Source organism: Guillardia theta, assembly GCF_000315625.1.
Source record: "Guillardia theta CCMP2712 unplaced genomic scaffold GUITHscaffold_16, whole genome shotgun sequence".
NCBI classification, from domain to species: domain Eukaryota; class Cryptophyceae; order Pyrenomonadales; family Geminigeraceae; genus Guillardia; species Guillardia theta.
In genome coordinates this window covers 163,993-186,406 of record NW_005434658.1, presented here as the reverse complement: position 1 = coordinate 186,406, position 22,414 = coordinate 163,993, and the positions used below count along the sequence as shown (strand labels likewise).

Here is a 22,414-nt window from a genome sequence, read left to right as displayed (position 1 = left end):
GGCACACGAACTTGACCGTTAAACCGTCGGTACGGTACGGCTGCCAGGCCCGGCCGCGACTGACCGGCTGCGGGGGGCTGGCAGGGCCGAGCGGCCGCCCGGAGTGCCGCTGCCAGCAGACGGTGACGTTGATCATAACTTCCGTTGACCGGGCGGAGTTAGTGCCGGTCCGATCAGCCTGTGACATTGAATCACCGGCCCGGCACGGTCACCGGGCCCCGGAGGCACTGAGTTGCGCCTGGCGGACCTTGCGGCGGCGCCCGCCGACGGTCGGTCGCTGCGCGGCGGCGGTTCGAGGTTGATGCGCTATCTCAACCGAAAGTTTCCAAAAGAAGGTGAAGGTCATGGTGTCAACTTCACTAAAATGCTCAAGGTAGTGGATTTATTAAGAAGAGGACTAAGTGCAAAGGGGGAGGGTCTTGCCCCGACGGTCTGACGGTAAGGATGTTGAGCTCATGTCCACCAGTGGTCAATGGTATGGGGGGAAACATTTTACTATGGAGGGGTGGTTTCTACTGGAGGCACAATCTATTGAGGGTAGGGTAGTTTCACTGGTGGAAAGGGTGGGTACCAGACCTTGAATTTCCTTTTTACAGGGCCGAACTGGGGAAGTTTGGAGGAGAAGAGAAGGGTGGGGGAACATTGGAAATAGTGGGGTAGGGTAGTGGGGTTGTAAGTTCGATTGGATATTTCCTCAGAGGGTAGGGTCCAAGGAGGGGGGTGGGTACTGATGAGGCCCGATCAGGGGAAGGAAATGGGGGAGGCTTGTCAGACAAGGAGGTACAGGAGGAACAATATGGAGAACTAGCGCGAATAATCTTTGAGAGTTCAAGTAAGCTGATTGAGTGTGTGCCATGCTGCGAGCTTGCCGAAGGTCAGAGTACCGTAGCATCTGCTCAAAGGCCCGGAAGGAAGGAAGCAAAGTGATCAAACAGTTCTTCTGCTTTGCCGTTTTGGTGTGCATTCTTGGGGCGTTTGCCGGACATATCCTGTTTCCAATACACAACCCCACAGAGAGTAATGTTGTCTCTCGTTCTTCGAGAAGAAACATAAACAACTGCTCCGCAGTCCCAATGTTCGCGGATCTTGCAGCATGGAGAGCTGTCTGCATCGGAAGCGATAGCCTGACAGGGTCCCCATACCTGGAATGCTTGCAATACTGGCACAAGGATGCCGTGTCCTGCGGGAGTATGGGGGACCTGTGTTCATTCAAAGCGCATTGCTCTGACATGGCGTCTTACCCGAAGATGGGGCTGAACGGGTTCGGGGGAGGGGTGGTGTTGTACATCATAGGCGTGCTGTACATGTTCGTTGCTCTGGCGATCGTTTGCGATGATTACTTTGTGCCGGCGCTTGAAGTCATCACAGAAAAGTATCAGATCTCCAACGATGTTGCAGGTGAGCGCTCAAGACCTGAACCTGTTGCAGCGGCTGACAGGGGCGAACAGGAGCGACTTTGATGGCTGCTGGCGGGTCCGCGCCTGAGTTCTTCACCTCGTTGATAGGAGTGTTCATCACCAAGACAGAGGTTGGATTCAGGTGGGGAGCTGGTGAAGCATGCTCTTGAGCTTGGTGAGCGTCTCCTGCAGTACCATCGTAGGCTCTGCTGTCTTCAACGTCCTCTTCGTTATTGCAGCATGCGCTCTGGTTTCCAAGGCAAGTCTCCTGCTCCTAGACCGACAGCAGGATGACATGAACGCGTTGCAGACTGCTCTGCAGCTTACCTCCTGGCCTCTGATCAGAGACTCGTCCTACTACTGCCTCACGCTGCTGGTTCTAGCTCTCTTCTATCAGGTCATCCATTGCCTGTTGTTTCAGCGCGAGTTTGATGGTGAATGACAGTATGGTTCCGATGACAAGCGAATCCATTGGTGGGAGGTCATTGACCCGGCTTACCATCTGAGTTTTCTGACTGAGTCAATACAGGCTCTTATAATGCTCCTGCTGTATGCAGGATATGTCCTCGTCATGAAGGTTTGGTGAACCGATTGAGATGCAACTTGAAGCCTCTGACTCATCGGATTCAAGTACAACACGCCTCTGCAAAACTGGGTGAAGAAACTCCGCAAGGTAGAACGTTATTTGGGCAATCAGGTGCTGACTTGCTCTGTATAGATCAGCCCAGAGTCACAAGGTTACATTGAGCGTTGGGTTGTTGGTAGCAGTACCGACGTTTGCGACAACAGATCTAGAAGCTGGAACTAGCGACGAGCAGCCTGAGGAAGAGGACGCGACCGTTATCTTCCACATGGGACTCGTCAAGTTCCTCACCAGCAACAAGCATCCCGTTGAAGAGTGCGAACATTTCTCCTGTCTGTATTCGAGCTGATACCATCTTGAAGGTTGCAAATACGGGCGGTCTCGGGAGTTGCAGGAGGTGTGAGGGAGACTTTTGATGATGTAGGAGGATGGAGAGTTTGTGCAATGACCATGACGATGAGCTCAGTTCGATTTCGACAAAGATGGGTTCATCGGTGAAAGTGACCTTAAGGCCATGATGACAAGGCTGTTGCAAAAGGAGCCTTCGAGCGAGGAGGTGATGGAAGTCCAAACTGCAACTATGATTCAAACGTGTTGCAGGTGAATACTGCGATTTCAGACATTCAGTCAGCAGAGGCCAACAAGACAAGTGAGTTCATTACACCTGTATGATGAAGCCTGAGAAGAATGCGCGAGAAGATTCTGAAGGCTTGATAACGTTTCAAGACTTCCAAGACTGGTGCTGGCAGACAGCTTGGAGTTGCAGTTTGACGGATGTTTGCATACAGGTACAACGCAGGAGAAGTCAAGATCAAGGTGAGATTTGTTTTGTAATGTTCGCATCAATGACGGATACTTATCTCAACTATCTGCAGGCTGAGCTGCACTCTTTGTTCAAAAAGCTCAACATTGCAGACGATGGCGAGCTTGACCAAGACGGGTCTGAACAGATCTCCCTTCATAAACATGTGTTGACGATGAGAACAGCTATAACAAGTTTCTTTCATTCGTGTCGTCTGATGCAAACGCAACAAAGAAGTTAGCAAGTAAGACAACTCGAAAACTTCTTTGCGTGTGTATGCAGTCTAATAGAACAACACCTCGTCATCAGTTGACATGTTGCTCAGATATCTCTCCTTTTACGTCCGACTTGGCAAAGGGTGGAAAGATCAGCTTCGACGACTTCTTTCAGTGGTACAAGAAGCACAACGAGCTCCGGTGCTTGCAGAGCTTCCTTCTCCAGTTTCATTCGCTTATAAAATCTCTTCTGCAGACCGCGTGGAACGCAAGGCAGCGACAAAGAGGGTGAAGAGGTATGATGACGATGACAGCGACGTCGACGAGCTCTTACTTGCAACTTGTCAGGAAGAAGAGTCGGAAGGAGCTTCCCTGCAGTTTCCTCCAGACCTCTATGGTCGTGTTATTTATCTGGTTCTGTTTCCGATGTCAGTTCTCTTGTTGCAACCCGTGCACCATCAAGTAACTCTAACTTGACAGCAACGTTTTTCTCTACTTCACCATTCCTGACGTTCGATGGAAGAATGGGTTCATACACCCGCTTGACTTGTCTCTTCTGATGTGTTACAGGTGGGAAAAGTATTTCTACTTTACGTTCCTTATGTCAATAGTGTGGATAGCTATCTATGCCTATTTCATGGTGAGCCCTCTCCTCGCCTCTCCTCGCCTCCCCTCTCCTCCCCTCCCCTCCCCTCCCCTCCCCTCCCCTCCCCTCTCCTCTCCTCTCCTCTCCTCTCCTCTCCTCTCCTCTCCTCTCCTCTCCTCTCCTCTCTTCTCCTCTCTTTTGTTCTTTTTCTTCTTTTGTCGAACAACCTTGCTCCCTCTAACTCCTGCCTCTTCTCTCTCAGGTTTGGTGGGCTGTTGTCATCGGGGACTTCATTGGAATCCCTCAGGTCCTTCAACTCACTTCCCAGCCTGTCAACTGATGAAATTGACTGACAGGCCGTGATGGGTTTGACGTTTCTAGCGGCGGGAACGAGCGTACCGGACTTGATAACAAGGTTGAAAGTTGAAACTTGTAGGCTGACGGACAGACACTGAGAGCATCGGCTGCAGTGTGATCGTAGCGAAGCAAGGGCATGGCGACATGGCAGTCTCGAGCTCCATAGGTGACCAGTTGGGGAAGGTGCTGGGAGTGACAGGAGTGCAGGTAGTAACATCTTCGATGTCGCCATGGGCCTGCCCTTCCCTTGGCTTCTTGGTTGCATCGCATTCGGACAAGGGTAATGCTCCATGTTGCGATGGTGATGATGCAACTTGCTGATGCTGTTGCTGTTGATTATGATGATTGATTGTTTGTTTGAAGTGTGACGATGTTGATGATGACAGTTGTGGTGATGGTGATGATATTCACAAACGGACCACATCAGAAACAAGTTAGAATTGATCATTCTCGATTCTGACAGCTGTATGCAGGATACCACTCTCATCAGACGGGACTCTGTTTCTGTCTCTTCTGATTCTCTTTGCTATGGTGTTTTTGGTGGTTGTTACCATCTTGTGGTGCGACTGGAAGATGACAAAGGTGAGTTGATGATGACCTTGTGCTGCCAAGATGATGACAAGGAATGAAAGGGAATGGGATACATCATGCTTGTGTTGTACGCCTTGTTTGTTGCACAAGACCTGTTGAGGTATGAACTATCATTCTCTTTTTTGAAATTCAAATCACACATTGCTACAGACATTATCATGTCTTCCGTGTCAATCTATGAAGCAATCACATTTGAAAGTCTGCCACCAGATCTATTTGCACTCATGCCACTTTACTTTGTGAAAGATCGTATAACGATTTGTGCAGCCTTGTAAGAATAACATGTTTGGATTGAATGAAGAAAAGAATCATGAGAATGTTTGCGACTGATTCAGTCAAGCACAAGGAAAACGTGAAACACAAAGACCCAAGCGGAAACAAACGCCTCACGGAAACACTTGGTCCATCGTGCCAGTGAAGAGCAGAATCTGAAGAACATCAAGAGTTTCAACAGAGAGGCGATCGAGCAGATTGAGGTAGAGGGTCAACATGGAGTCTGGAAGCTCTCAAGGAGCTGCAGAGTAGCTGCTTTCGGGTGTGAAGCAATTCATGTGCAGAAGCGAGAGGTGATCAAAGGCCGGGGACAAGGAAGAGGAGGAGGAGGAGGAGCAAGAGCAAGAGGGGAGGGAGGAGGAGGAGGAGTGGAAGAGGAGGAGGAGGAGGAGGAGGAGTTTTTGTGGTAGAGTCATCTCACCAGCCACATGATTCCAACGCATAAAGCAAGCGCAGAAGAGAATAAGACCATGGCAAACTTGGCGCTGGGAAGGAGACAAGCAGTCAGGCGCAGGTGCCTTCATATCATCCCATCCCATAGAAACGTCTCGCCCTCGTTTTCTCCTCCCTCCTCAGCACCTCCCATCCTCCTGCTACGATTGAGCTCTCTTGTCCTCCCCACTCTTCCCCTCCCCATCTCGCCATTCCTGTCTTCTTTCCCCTTCTGCTCTCCCCCAGCAGCCTCCTCTCTCCTCACTTCTCAGTGGAGCTCGCTCGGGCTGTGATTTCTCCCCAGAAAGCCGCAAACACTCCCATGACTGCTGGAGGGTGAGGAGATGGAGGCAGGGCAAGCAACCAGACTTAAGATGCTGCACACGCAGAAAGATCCGAGGTAGCAGCCAGAGCGCAGACTGCGAGAGAGTGAGGGAGAGCAAGGAGCATGCAGGAGCAGGGAAGGGAAGGGAAGAGCGCTCAAGGCAGGAGGAGGTTGAGTAGCTAAGGAGGAAAGAAGTCCAAATGCAACTTTAAGACCGGACCCATGGACAAGAGCGAGCGGGAGCAAGCGGGAGCACCTGTCCTTGAGAGCGATGGCTGGCAGAACTCCAAGGATGCCGCCAGGGCCTGGAGAAGCAGGGAAAGGCGAGGAGGGGGGCAAGGAGAACATGGAGGAGAAAGTGAAGGAGGGAAGAAAGGAGGGAGGAAAGGAGGACGGGAAAGAAGGAGAGAAGGGGGAAAGAGGAAGACAGGTAAGACGGACAAATGAATACAAAAGGCGCATACCCGCAAGTCCGTGTAAGATGCCAACAAAAAGAGCAACGATGCTGAGACGGGTGAGCAGGAGGCTGTGGAGGCGGCACAAGAGGAGAGTACCGACGAGAATGGAGACGCCAAGTGTGTAGTAGGAATTCTCCAAAGGATCTCTGTCTTGTGGATTCAAGGCTGGTCTCATCAGAACATCTCTTAGTGTCTTCATTGTCAATCCTTTCAACGTCGTGCTTTGCCTGCTCCCTGGTCTGTGTTGCAGCAAGCATTACAAATTCTCTGTCGAAGATGAGTACAAGGTGGTCCATTACAATCTCTGGCTTCATCTCAACAGACGATCCAGTTACAACCTCTGAACTCATCTCCACGTCACGTGGCGATTTCGCAGGATCTCTAGACTGTTCACACATCAGGAGTGCATCATACAAATACAGCAACTTACATGATGATTGCCTTGCCGTTCATCCTCGCGGACTTCCACTTTACACGAGTCCTCTCGGCTCTCGCTCTGCCAAGACGCCAACCCCTCATCCTCTTCGTCTCTCCGTACTTCCTTCTCTAGCAGCTCATCAGAGGAGCTGAAAAAACTCCTGAAACCCCATCAACCGGCACTATGCAACATCTCAACCAATCAAACTCACTGTCCGTCGCTCCGCTGCCGCATGTTCTTTCGCATCTTGTTTGCCTGATAACATCCGTACAGTCCGAGCGCTATCATCACAAACCCTACCAACTTAATCCATGGTGTGAGAATAAGAAAAGAACAAGCAAGCAATGAATAAGAAAAAAACAACCCAAAGAACACGACAAACAATAAGAAAAGGATCAAGAAAAGGATCATCAAGCTCAAGAAAGACAAACACGATGACAGTATGATAGTACTCACAGTATCTACAAAGTGCCCGGTCTTGTCAAGGTCGATGGATCCCCCGACGGCTCGAAAGACAGCGTACATGATGAGGAGTCCAGCTGAGTGTCCTAACCCCCATTGTGCTCCCATCCAAACCCTGACAGTCGAGCAATCATGTTCTGTATCCGCACCCTCCATCCGAGCACACAGACAGGAGCGTGTCTCAACATAGTTACAGGAGTCCTATCTCATCGAACTGGAGGGATACAAACAGAAAGCAGGTTGCAAAGGTAAATGCAAGACAGCTTAAGTCCAGACTCACGCTCTAAAACGTCCTCCAACGGACAAAGTCACGATTGCGCTCATGTGATCAGGGCCAGTCAGGACATGGAGAACTCCCAGTGAAGCTCCAAGTCTGCGGACTCGTCAGATGAGAAGGAAAATTCCAACTAGGTAACAAGGAGTATGACTTGTCTTGTTGTGACGCATTAGGGAGGGTCATAAAGAGCAAAGAGGTAACAGGTAATATTCACAGGGAACAGAAGACAGAAGAGAATAGAAAGATGCTTGCTTCTTGTTTCCGGTAGACGAGAAGCAGGGCACGGGGAGAGCGAACAAGAAAGGATGAAAAAGTCGCAAACAATACAACTCAAGGGATCACCCGATAAGTCCTCCGATCCCCATCTTATCGAGTTGGCTCTCTGAGACTTTTTCTGACAGCAGAAAGTTCTTGTGGAAAGGAATCTCCTCCATCTTGGTGAGGCGACTGGATGCCAGCCCGGCATGCGCAAACAGTAACGCCACATTCAACAGGGCAACTCTTGAAGTCATGAAGAGATGCTTATAGACTGCACAGGCTGAGAGCCTGCAAGAAATGTTACAGGATTCATCGAACTGGCTTCAGAAGGGATCCTAGCTCATGCGCTCCTCGCCCATCTAATTTGCCGCAGTCTCGGTCTAGATCTTGGTGGCTATGTTAGCATGCCAGAAAGACACGCAAACAACTGAATCTTCCATTCTCAACGTGAGCTATGAGTGCGTGAGTGCTCTACAGGGTTTTGCTCATGTTCTCGAGAGCGTTTACGCATCGTTTCTCAACCGTCTTGCCTCTCCTGCTCCCTTCTCCTCCCTCGTCAGCCTCCCTCCTCTGCATCGCCATCTAAAAAACTTTTGTCCCGACCGCATGGACAGGCCCGCATCAGTTTTGATTTGGGCCCAACGGGCCCGGGACCCGGGCCGGGGGTGTCGCCTGAGTTTAGAGGAGAGTCACTGAAGCCATTATCCTTGAAGCTATATCCACCGGTCACGAGGACATGTTCGGACCGATTGTACCTTCTTCGGCGGAGTCATGATTAGCTGACAATCAGCAACATGACTGCCCTGTTGTAAACATTATGGCGCTGACATGCCAGCTTTACATGACATGCCAGCCTTACAAGATCACTTGGGCTCGTGATCATGAAGATCACTGTAACTGGTCAGGGGATCACGGGCTACATGGCAAGCGATTACTTCAAAAGACTTCTTTTCGAGAATGCGCACGGTCCCCGCCCCCGAGTCTCGGACAAAACTCCTCTGCTTCCCACCCTGCCCTCACAACCCATGCACGCCCACGCCCACGCCGCCCTGGCTCGCCGCAGCATCTCCTTTTCCTCTGACGTCACCTGGACTGTCACCGCCCCCCGCAAGCCTCTCCTTGATCGTCGCTGCTCCCTCGCCAAGGCAGGCGGGGATCCATCGAGCAGGAGCGGAGCAGAGGAGACGAGGATGGAGCAGCGGAAACGAAGGCGTGCGGGAGCCAGGCCAGAGCTAGGGAGGAAGGAAGCTGGGGAGAAGGCAGGCATGCTGCTGGAGGCAGTGATGATTGCGAGGAGGAAGAGCTTCGGGCAGTGCGTGGAGTAAAGGGGGCCGAGGGGATACAGGGTGACAGTATCGCTGGTCTCCTGCGCCGCTCCTCGCAGGGGTCACGAGGGGACTATGAGTAGGGTTTTGGGAGAAGCTTTCTGGTGTACGATAGAGGTGTATAGAATGTGGTAATACAAGCTTGAAGAACAAAAGTGTTTGTCGAGTGCAATCCCACACGCTTTGAGCACGAGCGAGGCGTCATGGGGGAGAATGAAAACATGTCTCATCGTGATATTCATCAATACATCCTGGTAAACTAGTCAAAAATCTACCAAGAAGGTAACAGGTCCTACAACGGACTTCCTTTGGTATCGCCGATCACAGATTGTTCCTCAGCAAAATCAAAGTCTGCTTTCACTGATCATGGTGCCTTGGCATGATTACAGTCTTTCACCCCCTTCTACCACTCAGCACTTCCCTCATGTTAATGCAGTCGTAGTTACAAAACACGAATGGGATCCTCTCTGCTATCAGGACTTTCCTCTCTATCAACTGTTCATCTCCCTGCATCACAGGTGTATCTGCTCGTCTCTCCTGCATCCACTCTGAAGAGAAATATGAAAGCTGTACGAGTTCCACCTGAATCCAACGGATCTTTTCCAGATAACCTTTGAATTTACTTTCAGCCGAACAAACAGTCCAGATAAATCAAGCAAGTATTTTGCTTGCAATCCTATTTGTAGCGACCTCGATCTCGATCTGGTCATCGATCCTTCAGTGCATCGTACTTGATGAGTGGAATTGACTTTGTACATGGAAAAAATGACCTAGTGCCATATCCATGGACAAATTGAAGTATCACACAGTCGTCCTTGTTCTTCAAGCTTATATTACCACATTCTATACACCTCTATCGTACACCAGAAAGCTTCTCCCAAAACCCTACTCATAGGGAGAACAAGTCTTTTTCCACTCGGCTCCCATTTTACCCCTCGGCCCCTCCCCTTTTCTTTCCTACTGCCCGAAGCTCTTCCTCCTCGCAATCATCACTGCCTCCAGCAGCATGCCTGCCTTCTCCCCAGCTTCCTTCCTCCCTAGCTCTGGCCTGGCTCCCGCACGCCTTCGTTTCCGCTGCTCCATCCTCGCCTCCTCTGCTCCGCTCCTGCTCGATGGATCCCCGCCTGCCTTGGCGAGGGAGCAGCGACGATCAAGGAGAGGCTTGCGGGGGGCGGTGACAGTCCAGGTGACGTCAGAGGAAAAGGAGATGCTGCGGCGAGCCAGGGCGGCGTGGGCGTGGGCGTGCATGGGTTGTGAGGGCAGGGTGGGAAGCAGAAAAGCTTTTAATGTGGAGTCTGACTCCGACTGATGTGCGTCAGCGGCCCCGAAAAGATACTATTCGAAAAGACTTGTTTTGAAAACCTCAACGTCGTAAGGTGGGTCACGAGATTCGCAATCCTTCATATGTCACGATGGAGTCTCGTGATCTTGTAAGGCTGGCAAGTCAGCCTCCCGTGACGGCAGCCTGAGTGCTTTTCAAAGGCTTACAAGCGGTCATCATCGCGGCTGTCCATCACGGTCATCCGAATCAGTTTCAGACTTTTTCGGGGAGACTTCCGGCATAACTAAACTTTGAGTGAAGAGTCAGCTGCACGCCACCGTGGCCGTCCGATCATCGCCGAGTCGGCCGCACCGGGCTGGCGCGGCCGGGGCTGGTGGCGCCGGGGGGGGGCCGTGGGGCGGGCCCGGGGGGCCGGGCCCCGGGAGTCGCGGCCGCCGGGGCGCGCCCGGCCGCCGAAGTTAAGTTCAAGGCTGGGACAGAGTCAGGCCAGTCAGCCGACCGCGGCGGCGGGCACCGTACCGTCCGATCGGTCCGATTACGGTACGGTAGTACGGCCCCGCCTCAGTGACTCGGATGTGGCAGTGCCCGGGGCCGGCCACCCGGCGGCGGCGGCGAGTCACATCCGCCCGGCGGCGCCGGCCGGACTCCCCGGAGTCCTTGGTGATACTCGATAGTACGGTATGTACTTTCTGGCAGATAACGGGTTGATTCGGCAGTAACTGAGGTCTGCCGAAGGACGATGAGGCTATATAGGAACATTTCGACTAAGTTTACAATCTTCGTATCAACCTAATGCCAAGCACAATCACTCCTTCTAGTTCGGTACGCTGTGACTGTCATTTCAGGCAGATGCTGTCCCTGCAGTAGAGCTAGCAGCTGCAGCACCGGCCCCCGTATCTGCTGTGGAAGTCGATGCCGAGCTACTCGCGCTAGCGGAGGCAGCTGGAGCTGCAAAAGCAGATCCGCTGAAGCTCAAAGGAGTCAAACCACAGAAGGCAGTGACCTGCGCATGGGGTAAGTAACGATCATCCTTGCGATTCAGTTCATGATCGGTCACCCCTTGTGTCGACAAGATCTCGTCGTTCTCGTCAGCCGGAGGGCACCAGCCTCCAGTGGTCCAGCAAGTCCCTTCAACGAATCGCATCATCTTTGGAAACATGTCCAACAACAAGTGTCTCCCAGAGTTGTTATGACTACTTCAAAGAGATGCATAACAAGAAGCATGCCATCTACAAACCTTGTGCGGGCTTGTTGCAGTAGAGGTCCTTTCCATTGTGAGAGTAGCAGGTCACGCCGACCCCTCTCATCGACTCATTATGGTGCATCCTGTTTGTCCAACATCACAATCGATTCTTTGTTGCTTATCAAAATGCTTCACGCTTATTGCAAAAGGCAGGAAAGAAAGGAGATGATTTCCAACCTCACCATCTCTAACCTCCTTGATTGCTTCCTTTCTTCCTCCAATCCCACCCCAATACACACAGAGACAGAGACAGAGACAGAGACAGAGACAGAGACAGAGAGACAGAGACAGAGAGAGACAGAGAGAGAGACAGAGAGAGACAGAGAGAGAGAGAGAGACAGAGAGACAGAGAGACAGAGAGAGAGAGAGAGAGAGAGAGAGAGAGAGAGAGAGAGAGAGAGAGAGAGAGAGAGAGAGAGAGAGAGAGAGAGAGAGAGAGAGAGAGAGAGAGAGAGAGAGAGAGAGAGAGAGAGAGAGAGAGAGAGAGAGAGAGAGAGAGAGAGAGAGAGAGAGAGAGAGAGAGAGAGCTCTGTCTGCCCCCTACCCCCCTCCCTCCCCTTCCTCCATACGCGCCAGTTATCTCCCTCTATATCCCTCTTCCTTGACCACTCTCCTACCACTCTCTCCTTCTTCGCCTCTCTCCTCGCATCCGATGTTCCTCTGCTTGTCACGCGTCGTCTTACCCAGGAGCGCAATCCGTCAGCAGCTGCTGGAACTTCACCGCAACCTCGAACATGGCGCCGAATTTAGACCAGGATACCCTCATCCCCACTCATCTGGGCCACTGCTCGGAGGCCGCCAGGCCCCGGGGGCCGGCCACTGCCACCGACTGAGCGGCCGAGTCAGTCGGGCCCCAGGCGGGGCCGGGTACTAGCCTGGCTAATGTAGTGCCGGCCGCTGACTCTGTGAGCGCCGCGGGCGCGGGCCGGCGCGCGGGCCCGGCGCACGGGTAGATTCGTGGCGCGGCTGTGCCCGGCCGCCGCCCGGCCTACCGTAGGCCCTCAGGCTAGCCTAGTACCGGGCGCCGCCGCGGGGGCGCGCCGCGCGAGTCAGTCAGGCCCCTCTGGCACGGTCACCGTTAGTAGCGTCCGGCCCCGGCGATCCCCGGGCCCGGACTCCGGGACCGTACTATCGCTCTCCGGGACGCGGCCCCCCGAACGGTCGGCCGGGCGGCCCCGGGCCGGACTCCGCCCGGAGCTGCCAGTCACCGTCGCGGCGGCGCGGCGGCGTGCTTGAACGGTTGAACGGTCATCGTTCAATGGGCCGCTTCAAGTTAAGTAGTTTATCTTATCACTACTGTATGATCATCACCGTGTAGCTACTGGCTCGCAGGAGTCGCCGCCAAGTCGCTCGAAACTCAAAACATCAAGAGACTGTGGCAGCCTCCGGAGCATCGTGGCAAGGTTCAACGGTCATTTGGCATGATGCTCATGGCACAGATTTCACAGCCTCCGTCACACAGATCCTGAGCTACTGGAAGATTGATAGCAAGCCGCCGCTCTTGAGTCAACCCTCCGCTGCTTTCGGCAGTACTCAGATCGAAGTTGATATCTGGCGGGTGCCATCCCCTTTGCATCTCGAAAAATTGGATTTGATTGTCATCTTCTTCCTCACAGGCACTTCTCGAACTTGTTTCAGAGCAGCTCTGTATCTCAAGTGTTGCACAGTCCGATGCCAACTCACCGCAAGAGAAGTGTGAAATCGTTTCTTCTGTATCACTCCCGCAATGTTGCGTGTGATGTTGTTCCCAGCGACAGTTCCAAAAATTGCTCATCATGCAGACGGGTGACCAGGATGTTGATGGTGGTAAAAGAGAATCTTGATCTGAGGCCTGAGTTGAATCATACTCAGAATCATGCAATTGCTCTATTTCCGATGGCTGCTGGGCGACTTGCGAAGCGCGTACTTCTTCCCAAGCATCATGAAAGTGCTGGCACACGAGCAGGAATTTAACTTTTAGCTCTGAAAGATCTTGCATGGGACAGAAGCATTTCAGAACTTCCCATCCTGCATCGAGGAGTTTCAAATCATTGGGATCCTTTGGATCCAGCCATCGCTTCAATACAAAGAAATATTTCATTCCTGCAGCCAAAACAGTGAGGCAAAAAAAATCAAGATCTTAGACAAAACACCTCGAGAATGTTTGCTCTGGGAAATTTCTAAATCTTCCAGGAATGGACTTCTTGACCTTGACTTGAGGAAACCATTCTGCTCCAAACACTTGTTGTATTCCACCAGCGTGAGTCCTTGCCTGCCCGCATGGCTGCATTCATTCCTTATGGCTGATGGCATGAATGAAGAGAATGCTTTGAATGGAGACAGTTTCCCAGTTCTGTCGAGGGTGTAGGAAGATCGAAACTTACCATCCTCCTGCACATCTGCCGTCACCTGTAACGCACAGCACGGTCAGCTGTTGACTAGATTTGTGCAAGATGGAGCAACAGACAGGAAAGCAGCAACTCACGGCTCGAGCAAACAAGATTCCGAGCCTCTTGTTGACGTTGGAAGCTCTTGCCCGTCCCATGGCGTCTGGCCGGCGCGGCCCTACCCACCTTCGGAGCGTGAAGCTATGCCAGCAACTTCTTTACCGTGACGATATCAACTTCGGATCACCGATCCTACCCCACCCACCTCCACCCCTGCATCCCCCTTGCATCCACCCCCCCTGCATCCCTCCTCCAATGTTGTTCACTTCTCCCAGCCTCGGAAAAAAAAAACCTCTGAAACTTTACTCAACTTCGGGTCACTCAGTAGTGCAACAGACCATCACGGTAGTAACTTCGTGACGGAGTCGCTGTGGTAAACTTCAATCAGTGAGGCAATATCTGTTCTCACACTCCCCCGGTTTCCCGCCGTCTCAGGGCCCAGGTTGCTAGTTTCTGACTTTGTACAAAGTGATTTGAAATTTGCCCCGAGAAATCCACCACCGTAGCAGTGTACTTTCAATCAGTACAGATGAGGCGTGGGAAACAATAGTGCGTACTACTCAGTGATTTTTGATAGTAACCCCTGTCCATCATCATATCCCCTACTACTGCCCTAGTACGGTAGTACGGTAAACTGCCGCTCTGCCGCCGCGCAGCGCCCGGGGGCCGGGCTACCGTGACTGCCGGTGCCCATGAGTCCGGGGAGTCCGTCCTGGCAGTACTCCGTAGCGGAACTCCGAGTTCCGGGAACCCTAGGCTGCCGGTACCCATCATAGTAACCGTGACATTCTTTCACTTGCCCGCGGCCTGGCCGGGTCGTACGGTCCGACCCGGCCAGGCCGGCGACCGGTGATCGGACCGTCAGTTCACAGTACCGCGCGGCGGGGCCGGCGGGCGGGCCGGGCGACGCCCGGGCCCGGGCCTGGCACGCATACCAATTTGCGGTCCGCCTCAGAGGCGACGAGCCGCATCATGCTCAGAATGTATTGCTGGAGACGCTCCTTGCTGTGTCCCTCGACGAGCTACATCATGCTCCTCCTCCTCCTCGTTGACGACTCGACGCCATACACGAGCGGCCATGCTCGGGGCAGTCAGCCTCCAGGGCATGACCGACTAGTACTGAGAGTGGTGGGCGAGGAAGAGGCGTTTGAGGACGGGAAGATTGTGTCCAGATGGTTCGTGGAAGACAAGAGGAGCAAGAATGCGTGTACGCAGAAGGAGCTCGATCGGCTGGTCGTCGCTGGGAAGCTCCCAAGACTTGAATTCCTTGACAGAGAGTCGGCCCAGCGTTTTGCGGAGCTCCAGCGCTCGCAACGCAGCATGGAGCTGTGCATTCATGACAGAGGATCAGGTTCAAGAGCTGCACCTAGCGCGGAGGATCCCTATACCAAGAGCTACTGCGACCTTGGTGTACACCAGTCCATGCTGCGGGACCGTGAGCGATGCCAGTGGTATAGAAATGCCATCGAGCAGGTGTTGAAGGAGCGTCCGGGAATGGTTGTGCTGGATGTGGGGACTGGGACTGGCCTGCTTGCCATGTTTGCGGCAAGAGCAGGAGCGAGGAAAGTGTACGCTGTGGAGAGCAGCAGAATGGCCTCCCTGGCGCAAATGAACGTGTTCGACAACGGGATGAGCGACATCGTAGACGTGCTGCACAGCAGGATAGAGGACGTGAAGCTCCCAGAGAAAGTTGATCTCATCGTGAGCGAGTGGATGGGCCACTACCTGCTGCACGAGTCGATGATTGACTCGGTCATCTTTGCAAGGGACAACTTCTTGAAGGAGGAGGGGACGATGCTTCCGAGTTCCGCTAGGATCCTGTTGGCGCCTGTCTCTGCTGAGAGGGTCTGGCGAGACAAGGTTGAATTCTGGTCGGACCCGGAGGAGACCTGGGGGCTAACGCTGCATGCTGTCCATCCGGTCGCAGTAGAGCAGATGGTGTCTTCACCGATGATCGTCAGAGTGGACGAGACTGACGTGATCGAACTCCCTCAAGTCCTGTGGGAGTGTGACATGTACAAGATAACACCCGCAGAGGTGCGGAAGATTGCTAAGAGCATGACTTTCGCAGTGAACCAGACCATGCGAGGAGCTTGCATCTGGTTCGAGGTGAGCGAGGACAGCTCGAACAGCGTCTTGGACACCTCTCCGTCCAAACCGGAAACTCACTGGAAGCAAACTTTGGGTAAGTGTGTTGATGTGATGGATGCACTCATCAATAATGACGGCGCAGTTATGTTCCCCGAAGAGGTGTTGCCCTCCTTCTTGCCATCAGGGAAAGTCTCTTGCGTGACGGAGATGTCAAGAGTTCACGGGACAAGGCAGTACAACCTGATGATTGACCTGAAGCCTGTGCCAGAGGAAAGAAAAGATTCATGACGCTTTTATTCGTTCTGGTAGTCGGGGGAGCTCAGACAGTTGGAGCCTTGCTTCAGCACGCAGCCCCTCCAGCATTGCAAGATAAGAGCAGCTTCCTTCCTCATGAGGAGCGACTGAAAGTTGTCCACCACAGCCCTTTCAGTCTTGCACGTCGCCGCAAAGAGTTTCCAGCACGACAACATCATCAGCTTGAGGCCCATAACCTGATCCATCAGCCTCCTCTCATGCTTCCTTTGCCGGTCCTCTAGAACCAACTTCCATGAGAGGAGGGCCCGAAACGAGAGGAGGGCCCGGGCGGCCCTGGACCAGGCGAGCGAACATACTTGCAGGTAGTCAGCACAGCAGGTGCTGGACATCCACCGGTCAAGAGTCATCGACAGGGCTGACTTACGCCGAAGCTTGTTCAAGCTGTACCTGCTGATCTTGAGGCAAAGCTGTAGGTGACCGAACGTCCAGAGGACGAAAGAAGTTCGGAGCACATCGCTGCAGGCGAGATGCAGCTTGTGATCCACCCAACTTCGACGAGTAGCCAGGTGGAGGAGGTATTTCCAGCAGTTGAGAACTCCTTGTAAAGCTCGCCTTGCTGATTGTTCACATACCTCCCTCTTCAGATCAAGGCATTTTCTTTTGATTGATATCATGTCAACCCAGCAGGAGAAATGCCTTGCAGTGCACTGGGCACGCCGGCCTGTACTCTTCGTCATGACGGTAATCCTCCCCAACACCTTGTGCTTGTTCCTGCATCTCCATGACAGAAAGGCAGTGTACATCTGAGCAGGAACGATCTTGTTACATTTCATCATCCATTTCGCGCTGATCAGCCTTGCCGTCTCCATGGCAGACAGCCAAACTCCAAAGCACAGCAAGAGTAGCCTGTACCAGGACCGTCTGATCAATCCTCGACACTTTTCGAACCTCACCCTCGTCTTCACCAATTCCTGCCCGAGGCACTTCCAAGCAAGGAACACTCGGTTGCCTGTCAGGAACTCGTGCCTGTCGAGAAACCAGAGCTCGCTCTCCGTCATCAGCCTGTGCCTCATGTAGAGCGTTTTCCAACGATGAAACATTCTCCACAGCAGCCTTGAAAAACAATGATGTTTTGCCAGTCCATTTCTCCATGAAAACAAGACTCGTCTTCTGACGAAATGTTTGAATCGAAAAAGCACTTGGTCTTCAATCTTTTGGTGAAAGAAGCACACTTGAGACCACTTTGACATGTGGTTACACAAGATCGTTCCATTCCTAGCCTTTGCAAGATTTTCTTTGCGGCGGCCGATCTGAAAATTGCATGACAACAATGTGAGGCATCTGAGATATGAACCTGTTTCTGTCGTCGAGTACATGATGCCCAAGAGTCAATGACGCGACGCAAGGTCTTGAAACGCTTCCGTCTTGCAATGATTCTTGCCAGTTTGCTGCTCAACACTGTCAAAACTTTTTGTAATCTCTTCTATGGCCTGGCAATATAAAGTCCACGGACCTTTGTCGCTTCTTGCTATCTTTGATCTCCTTGAGGGCCTGTATCACTCTTAACGCCTTTTGCTTGTTCTTCATAATCTTGAAGAAGCTCACTTGAGTTTGCGTCTGCAGACATCATTATTCATAGGAGCTGCAAAGATGCGCTAACACCTTATTCTTCAACATCTGTTTCTGGATCGCAAGTATGTGATAAAGCTCCCCATTCCAGTCAGCAAAGATAGACGTTTCTTCTTCTCTCTGCAGAACACCATCAAACACGGACAATCGACCTCTAAACAACTCACTTGCTTCTCCTGGTTCAAAAGCACTTGTATCGCTTCTTCAGCAGCCTCAGCCTTCTGCCGCAGAGCCAGAGCTTCCTCCTTGTGGCTCTTGAGGGCATTCTTCAGCTCTGTAGCCTCCTGCATCGACGTCTTGGCTCTTGCTATCCAGACGCCAAGTTGTCGTTCGTCTCCCGACAAGCTTGCCATCTTACAGCTCCTCCTCTCACCGCTGCAGGTGAGGACCTGAGGACAGTCCAGAGATGTCACGGCAGGAATGCACGTGCGAGCTCTAGATGCTGTCTGACGACCGGACGGCCCTCAGCTACTGGTCATGCAAGGGCGTGAGAGTAGCTGGATGTCAGCTGGGAAGTAACATTCATGTTTTGCTCTCGTTTAGCGTCTTGCAAGGATCCGACATTCGCTAGTACTCGACGAAGTCCCAACTTGGGATGAACAAGGAAACTTTCTCTCATCAAGAAATCAATGCAAGGTGGCAGGTGACTCTCAGTTAATACTTTTGAGAACTCCTCGGCTTGTCACTGATTGTAATCAGATCCACCTCTCCACAGGTTCAAATCAGTAACATTAACTTGATCTTGTCCTCGTCACCGTGACCATCATCATCTTCCAGTCATCTTTCATTCAGTTCTTCGCTATCATCCTTCGACCGTTCTGTGGCTCAACTAGAACCCGACGAGGCTCAGAGGCTCTGAGAGCCTGAGGAGACGCTAGTGACCGTACTGCCGTACCGTAGGCAGGCCAGCCTCCTCTACTCTCAGGGGGCCTGATGATTGTCCTCGTACTGATTTTTTAACTTAACTTTGAGTAAAGCCCCACGGGCTGGACCGTGAGCACCGGGCCCGGCCCTACTAGGCTACCGTACGGTAGTACCATTAAAAATGGGCCGGGCGGGCCGGGGCCCGGCGGCCGGCTTCGCCGCACCGTTCACTGAAAGTACCGACTCTATTTTTCTAGCTTAAAAGAAACGTACCCCCTTACCCCCATGTGACTACCCCTACCCCCCTCATTTTGTGCTGTAGTCCCCTCAAGACTCGTATCATGGATATCCTTTTCTTCCACCCCCACCCCCCCTCATGAAGTGAAACTGGGCACACCCCTTTCGCTCCTCCTTTCTCATCATGCGGTCGTGGGTTACCATGGCTGTGATGGTTGCGGCGGCAACGGTCTCAATGTCGGGAGATGGCGAAGCAGCCGGTAAGAAGGGAGAGACAAGGAGCGCAATGATCCCTGTGTGTGCTCCTGTGCTCGACAACCTTGTTCTGGAGATCTTTGTATCCTTGATGGCTGGGAGAACAAACGTCAAACGGGGTTGCTTTTAATTTGATGTCTTGGATCAAGCACAAGTGCTCCCCCCTCACTCCCAGACTGAAAGTGGAAGAATACTGCATGTGGATTTCATGGTTTGGCACTCATGTCAACTGTCAAGCTCATCCCCGACATTGTTGGCAATAATTCATTTTCTGATGAAGTTTCCCTGCAGGGTTTGAGCGAGTCAGTAGACAACATCGAAACAAGGAAGAGGTCTCTGAGTCCAAGAGCTCAAACTTGCGCATCATAGGAGGCACTGCGGTGTCTGTGAGAACACTCCTGCAATGATGTGCCCTATCCTGACTGCGTGCAACTCCAGGAGGAAGAAAGGCTTCAGAACTTCCCCTGGATCGCCATGTTGGGCGGCTCCCTCCCGCGCTGCGGCGGAGCGATTATCTCTGAATGGTATGACAAGAACTTGCATGCTCAGACGGCAACAGCGATGCTCTATGAGGAGAGAAAGATCGATGGAGGGGAGGTGGCCTGACTAGGAATGCGAACGGGCCGAGGGCGAAGCAGGAACGAGAGGAAATGAAGTGGTGGAGAGAGAGATGGAGGCAGGAGGAACCGGATTGACTGAGAGAAGTCAATGTGTTGGATGTGAATACTGTTTGTCTTCCAACCCTGATGCTTACGTTCCCCTCACTCATTTTTACACCTCAAACCAGGTGGATTCTTACAGCGGCCCATTGCGTGCTGAATGCTGCAGAGACACAGATCATTCCGGCCTCTGACTCCCAACGCGTTTACTTTGGATGCTCAGATCTGCATTCCACGTCTTATCCCTGCCAACAAAGGATAGTGAAGGAGATCGTAGCAAATCCATGTTTCGATCCTTGCTGCGATTACCATGATATCGCTATGCTAAAAGTGGACAAAGGTGTGTAAATTATGGAAGCATTGGCAAAGATGAAGTGACTGTTGGATTCAGCCATGCCCAAGGAATGGATAGGAGAGATTGATGGCAGCAGAACAAACATCCCTGTGCCGCTGTTTCCCTTTGACATTTCCAAGGTTGTGCATCCTTTGCAAGGAACCAGAATTTCTCACTTTATCGATTGACCTCCAGGAAAAAGTTGTTATGATGGGCTGGGGAAGTACATGTGGTGATGGCAGATGCGTTCCTTCAGTGCTACAAGTTCGCTCTACCAGGAGCATGCAGACAGATCGGGTGACACATGGACGCAGAAACTGGAAGTTCCCGTCAGCTCCATGCAGAAGTGCAGAGATGTCAATCCTGTGAACAATGGGGTGAGATGTCTTGAAATCATTCAGACTCCGTGTTGACATGCCTTTCAGGTCAGCAGTGGACATTGTGGTCAAGCAGGGCGTTGCAAGTCAGTTGTGCACATGCGGGAAAATGCAGCTGACTGAATGACTCAGGAACTTGTTTGAGTACGGGCATGTCATCTGCGCGGGCGGCGCTATGGCGGATCAGGTGCTCGGCGACTCGAGCGCCTTCGCACGGTTAAAGCTTGGCAGGGAGGATACGACAGCTGCAATGGTGACAGCGGCAGCCCGGTAGCATGGTGAAGTATTCCTTGATGCGATCTAGATCTTACAGAGCTGATGACAGGAAGAGCAACACAGGATGGAGGATTGTCGGCTTGGTGATCTTGGGCTCGGAATGGCCACAGTACTGAGACGAAGGAGGGGGGCGAGTGCGTCTTAGTGGCGGGCAGGTCTGACTGGAGGTGCGGCGCCGTCGGGCGACACTCCGTGTTGACGGCAACGGCTGCTGTAGAGATCATGCGACTTTGCTCGGCTTCTGACCATGCTCATGTCAGTACGTGGACTTTGTGAACGCTACCATCTCGAAGACGTCGTATGACTGCAACAAAAAGAAGAACACGGTGCTCAGCGCTGTAAGTCTGACAGGTGCTCCTAGCTCGCATGCAGCTGATATCTCAACAGGCGTCTTCACTCTCTGTCAACATCATCTTGCAGGTACAAGTATCTTGCGACTTGTTGGAGCCGTCTTGCTTGACTCGCTGCTCAAACAGGCTTTTCTTGCTGTAGCACCGTTGCTCTCCTACCTGTAAAAACTTAGAACTCAATATGTCCGTGCCGCAAGTTAGGATATTATTTACTACAGCATGTTTTAGAACTTCTGGAAGCTGGAACGTGTCCAAATCGTGACCGATGGTGTCCGTGCTTCTAGCTATCACGACTTTAGTCACGATACTCCGTTCCTCCCCTTCTTCCCCCAAACTCCTTCGCCGTAAACTCCGCTCCTTCCCCAGCTTCCCGCGACCATGCAGACCCCCCTCCAGCCCCCCGCTCGTCGTAGCATCAGCATCGCCTCCAAGCCGACATGGTCATGCAAGAGCTCCACCGTGTCTCGCCTGCATCGGAGAGTCAAGGCGACGCGAGGGCGTCGCCGCGAGGAAGCCGAGGCCGCCTCCTCTCTCACCGGCGGGGAGCCGGGAGGAGAGTCAAGCCCGAGGGAGGAGAGTGCAGGAGGAGCGATGGTGCTGAGAGCAGTGAAGGCAGCGAGGGAGAAAGCCTCGAGGGATGCAACGACGCAGGGAAGGAGATAAGGACAAGCTGTTTGTGGTGAATTCTGTTGGTTGCTTCCCTTCTTTCTTGTAGGTCGCTGTCCACCTTATCCGAGATAGGCTCTCAAGCTTGTTGATTTCACGGAGCTCCGGCATGCGGTGTATGTATGCTTCAAGCTGCATAACATGCAAGATCGAATCGCGATGTGCCAGGAGGCTCAAAGTCACGCGGCGTGGGAGAGGAAGGGGATAGCAAGGTAGTAGAGGATGGCATCGACTTCAATCATGCCTAAAGTGAGCTGGATGTTTTGGTGTCGAATGAGTGTACAATCAATCAATAAAGTGAATATAGTGCACGAATGCGAAGCTGGACGTGATCGACAAAACTGCCGCGCCCTTGATGTTTGCAGGTTGTCTTGACATCCAGTAGTGACGAGACAGAAACTCAACAGGAAGCACCAAGGCATGACAGCCAGCGGTCATGACTGCGTTCGATGTGGCTGTCACGATATCCAAACGATGCCGTGACAGACAGGGCATGTGACATCACAAGGCTGACGTCAGCGTATCCGAGGAAATCCTTTTACCACGAGAATTACCTGACCTCGTGACTGAAGTCATGTGGCCGTCACGATACCGTTGTACAACCTCCTCCGTTCCTCCCCTTCTTCCCCCAAACTCCTTCGCCGTAAACTCCGCTCCCTCCCCAGCTTCCCGCGACCATGCAGACCCCCCTCCAGCCCCCCGCTCGTCGTA

General features: G+C 52.6%; 6 protein-coding genes across 6 annotated transcripts; 4 read left to right on the top strand and 2 right to left on the bottom strand.

The window, feature by feature from the left end:
• The first annotated feature begins 2,457 nt into the window (after positions 1–2,457).
• GUITHDRAFT_151307 (hypothetical protein) lies at positions 2,458–4,846 on the top strand. The gene is made up of 18 exons (XM_005836763.1): positions 2,458–2,536; positions 2,581–2,629; positions 2,680–2,719; positions 2,769–2,796; positions 2,856–2,920; positions 2,968–3,026; positions 3,108–3,198; positions 3,254–3,293; positions 3,346–3,425; positions 3,478–3,525; positions 3,568–3,637; positions 3,846–3,890; positions 3,940–3,998; positions 4,054–4,106; positions 4,148–4,220; positions 4,414–4,522; positions 4,573–4,631; positions 4,682–4,846. The coding sequence occupies exons 1-18, from the start codon at positions 2,495–2,497 to the stop codon at positions 4,710–4,712; spliced, it is 1,041 nt and encodes a 346-aa protein (XP_005836820.1). The 5' UTR covers positions 2,458–2,494; the 3' UTR covers positions 4,713–4,846.
• A 658-nt stretch (positions 4,847–5,504) lies between these two features.
• GUITHDRAFT_135547 (hypothetical protein) lies at positions 5,505–7,688 on the bottom strand (the record flags this gene model as incomplete). Its single annotated transcript, XM_005836762.1, has 8 exons — positions 5,505–5,655; positions 5,818–5,866; positions 6,201–6,405; positions 6,450–6,597; positions 6,649–6,692; positions 6,894–7,014; positions 7,180–7,272; positions 7,519–7,688. 8 exons carry the CDS (start codon positions 7,686–7,688, stop codon positions 5,505–5,507), a joined length of 981 nt encoding a protein of 326 aa, XP_005836819.1.
• A 627-nt stretch (positions 7,689–8,315) lies between these two features.
• GUITHDRAFT_104234 (hypothetical protein) lies at positions 8,316–8,759 on the top strand (the record flags this gene model as incomplete). Its single annotated transcript, XM_005836761.1, has 1 exon — positions 8,316–8,759. The coding sequence occupies one exon, from the start codon at positions 8,316–8,318 to the stop codon at positions 8,757–8,759; it is 444 nt and encodes a 147-aa protein (XP_005836818.1).
• Positions 8,760–15,030: 6,271 nt separating this feature from the next.
• Positions 15,031–16,089, top strand: GUITHDRAFT_67464 (hypothetical protein; the record flags this gene model as incomplete). Its single annotated transcript, XM_005836760.1, has 1 exon — positions 15,031–16,089. One exon carries the CDS (start codon positions 15,031–15,033, stop codon positions 16,087–16,089), a length of 1,059 nt encoding a protein of 352 aa, XP_005836817.1.
• GUITHDRAFT_161951 (hypothetical protein) lies at positions 16,076–18,579 on the bottom strand. The gene is made up of 7 exons (XM_005836759.1): positions 17,853–18,579; positions 17,719–17,805; positions 17,570–17,673; positions 17,411–17,504; positions 17,299–17,366; positions 17,010–17,118; positions 16,076–16,827 (listed from the first exon to the last, which is right to left on the bottom strand). The coding sequence occupies exons 1-7, from the start codon at positions 18,036–18,038 to the stop codon at positions 16,732–16,734; spliced, it is 744 nt and encodes a 247-aa protein (XP_005836816.1). The 5' UTR covers positions 18,039–18,579; the 3' UTR covers positions 16,076–16,731.
• Positions 18,580–18,992: 413 nt separating this feature from the next.
• On the top strand, positions 18,993–21,269 carry GUITHDRAFT_151304 (hypothetical protein). The gene is made up of 15 exons (XM_005836758.1): positions 18,993–19,046; positions 19,333–19,427; positions 19,480–19,565; positions 19,829–20,040; positions 20,092–20,174; positions 20,230–20,298; positions 20,349–20,411; positions 20,460–20,497; positions 20,544–20,598; positions 20,643–20,689; positions 20,737–20,796; positions 20,843–20,900; positions 20,948–21,025; positions 21,075–21,107; positions 21,164–21,269. Exons 1-15 carry the CDS (start codon positions 19,022–19,024, stop codon positions 21,200–21,202), a joined length of 1,041 nt encoding a protein of 346 aa, XP_005836815.1. The 5' UTR covers positions 18,993–19,021; the 3' UTR covers positions 21,203–21,269.
• The last annotated feature ends 1,145 nt before the right edge of the window (positions 21,270–22,414 follow it).

What these genes read in the sequence shown, in the direction of transcription:
- GUITHDRAFT_151307 (XM_005836763.1), top strand. Translation starts at nt 2,495, where the DNA reads ATGATGACAAGGCTGTTGCAAAAGGAGCCTTCGAGCGAGGAG. An exon ending in CGCAACAAAGAAGTTAGCAA is followed by an intron (nt 3,027 to 3,107) that starts GTAAGACAACTC and finishes CATGTTGCTCAG; the next exon opens with ATATCTCTCCTTTTACGTCC. An exon ending in CTATCTATGCCTATTTCATG is followed by an intron (nt 3,638 to 3,845) that starts GTGAGCCCTCTC and finishes CTTCTCTCTCAG; the next exon opens with GTTTGGTGGGCTGTTGTCAT.
- GUITHDRAFT_151304 (XM_005836758.1), top strand. Translation starts at nt 19,022, where the DNA reads ATGTCGGGAGATGGCGAAGCAGCCG. An exon ending in TAGGAGGCACTGCGGTGTCT is followed by an intron (nt 19,428 to 19,479) that starts GTGAGAACACTC and finishes GTGCAACTCCAG; the next exon opens with GAGGAAGAAAGGCTTCAGAA. An exon ending in GGAGCGATTATCTCTGAATG is followed by an intron (nt 19,566 to 19,828) that starts GTATGACAAGAA and finishes ACCTCAAACCAG; the next exon opens with GTGGATTCTTACAGCGGCCC.
- GUITHDRAFT_161951 (XM_005836759.1), bottom strand. Translation starts at nt 18,038, where the DNA reads ATGGCAAGCTTGTCGGGAGACGAACGACAACTTGGCGTCTGGATAGCA. An exon ending in GATAGCAAGAAGCGACAAAG is followed by an intron (nt 17,505 to 17,569) that starts GTCCGTGGACTT and finishes AGTGTTGAGCAG; the next exon opens with CAAACTGGCAAGAATCATTG. An exon ending in GTACTCGACGACAGAAACAG is followed by an intron (nt 17,367 to 17,410) that starts GTTCATATCTCA and finishes TGCAATTTTCAG; the next exon opens with ATCGGCCGCCGCAAAGAAAA.